This window comes from Hyperolius riggenbachi, chromosome 8 (assembly GCF_040937935.1).
Source record: "Hyperolius riggenbachi isolate aHypRig1 chromosome 8, aHypRig1.pri, whole genome shotgun sequence".
Taxonomy (NCBI): Eukaryota; Metazoa; Chordata; class Amphibia; order Anura; family Hyperoliidae; genus Hyperolius; species Hyperolius riggenbachi.
Window position 1 is genome coordinate 287,690,499 of NC_090653.1, and position 5,000 is coordinate 287,695,498.

The 5,000-nt window shown below is 42.6% G+C and overlaps 1 protein-coding gene across 3 annotated transcripts in view; it reads right to left on the reverse strand.

Moving 5' to 3' along the window:
- SEC16A (SEC16 homolog A, endoplasmic reticulum export factor) overlaps positions 1 to 5,000 on the reverse strand; it is a 149,766-nt gene that overhangs the window by 14,351 nt on the left and 130,415 nt on the right. For all 3 annotated transcript variants that reach the window (XM_068249127.1, XM_068249125.1, XM_068249124.1), the window contains one exon: positions 3,810 to 3,875. In XM_068249127.1, coding sequence (XP_068105228.1) covers positions 3,810 to 3,875 — 66 coding nt within the window. The remainder of the gene's footprint in view (positions 1 to 3,809; positions 3,876 to 5,000) is intronic.

Consider the following 5,000-nt stretch of genomic DNA (forward strand, 5'->3'; position numbering starts at 1 on the left):
TGTGTGTGTGTGTGTGTGTGTGTGTGTGTGTGTGTGTGTGTGTGTGTGTGTGTGTGTGTGTGTGTGTGTGTGTGTGTGTGTGTGTGTGTGTGTGTGTGTGTGCAGGATCTTCTCAAAAAATTAGCATATTGTGATAAAGTTCATTATTTTCTGTAATGTACTGATAAACATTAGACTTTCATATATTTTAGATTCAAATACACACAACTGAAGTAGTTCAAGCCTTTTATTGTTTTAATATTGATGATTTTGGCATACAGCTCATGAAAACCCCAAATTCCTATCTCAAAAAATTAGCATATTTCATCCGAACAATAAAAGACAAAGTGTTTTTAAAACAAAAAAAAGTCAACCTTCAAATAATTATGTTCAGTTATGCACTCAATACTTGGTCGGCAATCCTTTTGCAGAAATGACTGCTTCAATGTGGCGTGGCATGGAGGCAATCAGCCTGTGGCACTGCTCAGGTGTTATGGAGGCCCAGGATGCTTCGATAGTGGCCTGAAGCTCATCCAGAGTGTTGGGTCTTGCGTCTCTCAACTTTCTCTTCACAATATCCCACAGATTCTCTATGGGGTTCAGGTCAGGAGAGTTGGCAGGCCAATTGAGCACAGTAATACCATGGTCAGTAAACCATTTACCAGTGGTTTTGGCACTGTGAGCAGGTGCCCGGTCGTGCTGAAAAGTGAAATCTTCATCTCCTTAAAGCTTTTCAGCAGATGGAAGCATGAACCCACTTGTGAACCAGAAACAGCGGCAGAAGCGCCTGACCTGGGCTACAGAGAAGCAGCACTGGACTGTTGCTCAGTGGTCCAAAGTACTTTTTTCGGATGAAAGCAACTTTTACATATCATTCGGAAATCAAGGTGCCAGAGTCTGGAGGAAGACTGGGGAGAGGGAAATGCCAAAATGCCTGAAGTCCAGTGTCAAGTACCCACAGTCAGTGATGGTCTGGGGTGCCATGTCAGCTGCTGGCGTTGGTCCACTGTGTTTTATCGAGGGCAGGGTCAATGCAGCGAGCTATCAGGAAATTTTGGAGCAATTCATGCTTCCATCTGCTGAAAAGCTTTGTGGAGATGAAGATTTCAATTTTTAGCACGACCTGGCACCTGCTCACAGTGCCAAAACCACTGGTAAATGGTTTACTGACCATGGTATTACTGTGCTCAATTGGCCTGCCAACTCTCCTGACCTGAACCCCATAGAGAATCTGAGATATTGTGAAGAGAAAGTTGAGAGACGCAAGACCCAACACTCTGGATGAGCTTAAGGCCGCTATCGAAGCATCCTGGGCCTCCATAACACCTGATCAGTGCCACAGGCTGATTGCCTCCATGCCACGCCGCATTGAAGCAGTCATTTCTGCAAAAGGATTCCCGACCAAGTATTGAGTGCATAACTGAACATAATTATTTGAAGGTTGACTTTTTTTGTTTTAAAAACACTTTTCTTTTATTGGTCGGATGAAATATGCTAATTTTTTGAGATAGGAATTTGGGGTTTTCATGAGCTGTATGCCAAAATCATCAATATTAAAACAATAAAAGGCTTGAACTACTTCAGTTGTGTGTATTTGAATCTAAAATATATGAAAGTCTAATGTTTATCAGTACATTGCAGAAAATAATGAACTTTATCACAATATGCTAATTTTTTGAGAAGATCATGTATGTGTGTAGTGTGTGTGTGTACAGTATGTATGTGTGTAGTGTGTGTGTGTACAGTATGTATGTGTGTAGTGTGTGTGTACAGTATGTATGTATGTGTGTGTGTGTGTGTGTGTGTGTACAGTATGTGTGCGTACAGTATGTGTGTGTGTGCGTGTGTGTGTGTGTGTGTGTGTGTGTGTGTGTGTGTGTACAGTGTGTGTGTACAGTATGTGTGTGTGTGTGTGTACAGTATGTGTGTGTGTGTGTGTGTGTGTGTGTGTGTGTGTGTGTGTGTGTGTGTGTGTGTACAGTATGTGTGTGTGTGTGTACAGTGTGTGTGTGTGTGTGTACAGTGTGTGTGTGTGTGTGTACAGTATGTGTGTGTGTGTGTACAGTATGTGTGTGTGTGTGTACAGTATGTGTGTGTGTGTGTACAGTATGTGTGTGTATGTGTGTGTGTGTGTACAGTATGTGTGTGTATGTGTGTGTGTGTGTACAGTGTGTGTGTGTGTGTGTGTGTGTGTGTGTGTGTACAGTATGTGTGTGTGTGTGTGTGTGTGTGTACACAGTATGTGTGTGTGTGTGTACAGTGTGTGTGTGTGTGTGTGTGTGTGTGTACAGGATGTGTGTGTGTGTGTGTACAGTATGTGTGTGTGTATGTGTGTACAGTATGTGTGTGTGTATGTGTGTACAGTGTGTGTATGTGTGTACAGTGTGTGTATGTGTGTACAGTGTGTGTATGTGTGTACAGTATGTGTATGTGTGTACAGTATGTGTATGTGTGTACAGTATGTGTATGTGTGTACAGTATGTGTATGTGTGTACAGTATGTGTATGTGTGTGTGGTGTGTGTATGTGTGGTGTGTGTATGTGTGGTGTGTGTATGTGTGGTGTGTGTATGTGTGGCGTGAGTGTGTGTACGGCGTGAGTGTGTGTACGGCGTGAGTGTGTGTACGGCGTGAGTGTGTGTACGGCGTGAGTGTGTGTACGGCGTGAGTGTGTGTACGGCGTGAGTGTGTGTACGGCGTGAGTGTGTGTACGGCGTGAGTGTGTGTACGGCGTGAGTGTGTGTACGGCGTGAGTGTGTGTACGGCGTGAGTGTGTGTACGGCGTGAGTGTGTGTACGGCGTGAGTGTGTGTACGGCGTGAGTGTGTGTACGGCGTGAGTGTGTGTACGGCGTGAGTGTGTGTACGGCGTGAGTGTGTGTACGGCGTGAGTGTGTGTACGGCGTGAGTGTGTGTACGGCGTGAGTGTGTGTACGGCGTGAGTGTGTGTACGGCGTGAGTGTGTGTACGGCGTGAGTGTTGGGGACAGAATGACGCACTGCACTAGCCCAATATGGGTTTTATTCTTTATTCAGTAATATTACCCTCGGATTCAGGTATACTTTAAAATTTGATTTGCCACGATCAAACCTCTCTCTCTTTCTCCCCCACTCGATAACAATGACTGCAAATAGTCTTTTCCTGCTCATCAGTAGTGATGCTTAATAAGATTCTAGTAAATTAATTAAATTAACGTAAATTTTATGCAGTTTGGAAATGGAACAATCCTTTGGACCATTACGAAGGGTTGTATATTTGCATAAAATTACAATAACATTTGCAAAACCTCAATAATTTGAATCCCGCTGACCCCATCCCTGCTGCTGAACGGGATATTCTTGATTATTTTCTGTGGAGTTTCTAGTCAGATAAAATCATTACAAATAGGAGACTTGCCTTGAATCTCCCCAAACCGAGGCTGCCCTATTATGTTGCATTTGAAGACCTTCCTAGATTGTTTTGTATGCTGTGTGTAACTAAAGACCGAACTAGAACTGTATTCAAATGCAAATCAAACACAAATGAAACACACATGACTGGGTACACATAAATGAATGAGGTAAATAATGAATTAAATGCGCAGGGATGTAGTTATGTGATACATTCTGTTCTATAGCGAGGGTAGGGGGATTTAAATTGCTACCCTCCCCATTTGACCTCATTATCGGGCATAAAGGTAGCTGTAATTGCCCCCACAGCAGGCGTGGCCTCATATGCAGAGTACGGGATGCAAGTCTCATTCCCAATCATGAGTTATGGTTCGTCGTTTGGTTACATGAATACGGTTAGCGGCGAATGTCCGGTATAGAGACAAGCGAGACACTCTGGTCTTACCTCTCCGGAGGGGTAGTCGTCTGGGTTGGAAGGGGGCAGATCTGAACCAAGAGCTGCATTCATGAACTACAGGGGTAAAAAGAGGATCATTATGTGAAACACAATGTCAACGGTTTGTTTTTAGTATATTTCTACTTTTCGATGGGAGTTTTCTGTTACTTTAGGTGTACATTCGAAATATGGATTACAATTTGTTTGTTTTACATTGTTCTTTATTGCCCTGATGAAGGGACCCTGTAGTGGTGAAAAAACCGTTGGTATTTGTGGCCAACGTTCTTCAAATAAACTGAAATGAGTGCAAAATTGTATTGTGTATTGAGCATTGAACACTTAAAGCGGACCCAAACAAAACATTTCTTTAATTCAAAATATTTAGTTGCACCACTCTGACACATACAAAGATAAATAAACACTCCTTCAAGCCTATGAGAATTTCAGTGCATGCTTTTCACCCTTCTCTTTTTATAACTAGGGTTATACAGGCGGCAGCCATTACTTCTGAGCTTAGTAGGAGGTTTTAGATCATGGGTGTGTTTGTCATCAGCTACCCTCCCTCACAGGGGCGTCGTCTATGTAAAATCTCACACAAGCTGAGATCACCTCCACTGTGACATCATCAGTAGCAGCCTGTGTTTTGTTTGTTATCTCCTCCACCAGTCTGCTGGATTCTGTCCCGGCAATATGAAAGGAAGGGAGGGGTTCCTCCAATAAATGTAAAATATTTTATATTTGTCATCATGCAGCTGAAAAAAGGCTATTATAAATTAGAAAATAGATTTTATTCCTGAAATCTTGTATTTTTAATTTGGGTCCACTTTAACCCCAACAGATGGACCTTACACAATGGAGTTTTCTTACGCCAAAGCAAAGTTCTAATGGTCGCCATACATCTAGCCATTTGGCTGAACGATAGACCATTCAATTCGATGATTTTATAGAACTGAGAGATATTTGAGTGTGTTCCAGAATGCCTAATTGATGAAAAGTGGCTGATATGTCAAATTGACCAGGATAGAAGATATCGTTCAATAGCAGATTTCTGTGCGATTGACCAAGTCATTCGATTGACTCTGAATCGATTTGTGGATTCAGAGCATGGAGACAACACCGATCAGATCAATTAGTGAGGGTAAACCACATAGGATATTGCTTGTAATCTGTGGGCCACCAGTCCATCAATTTTTGATCGCC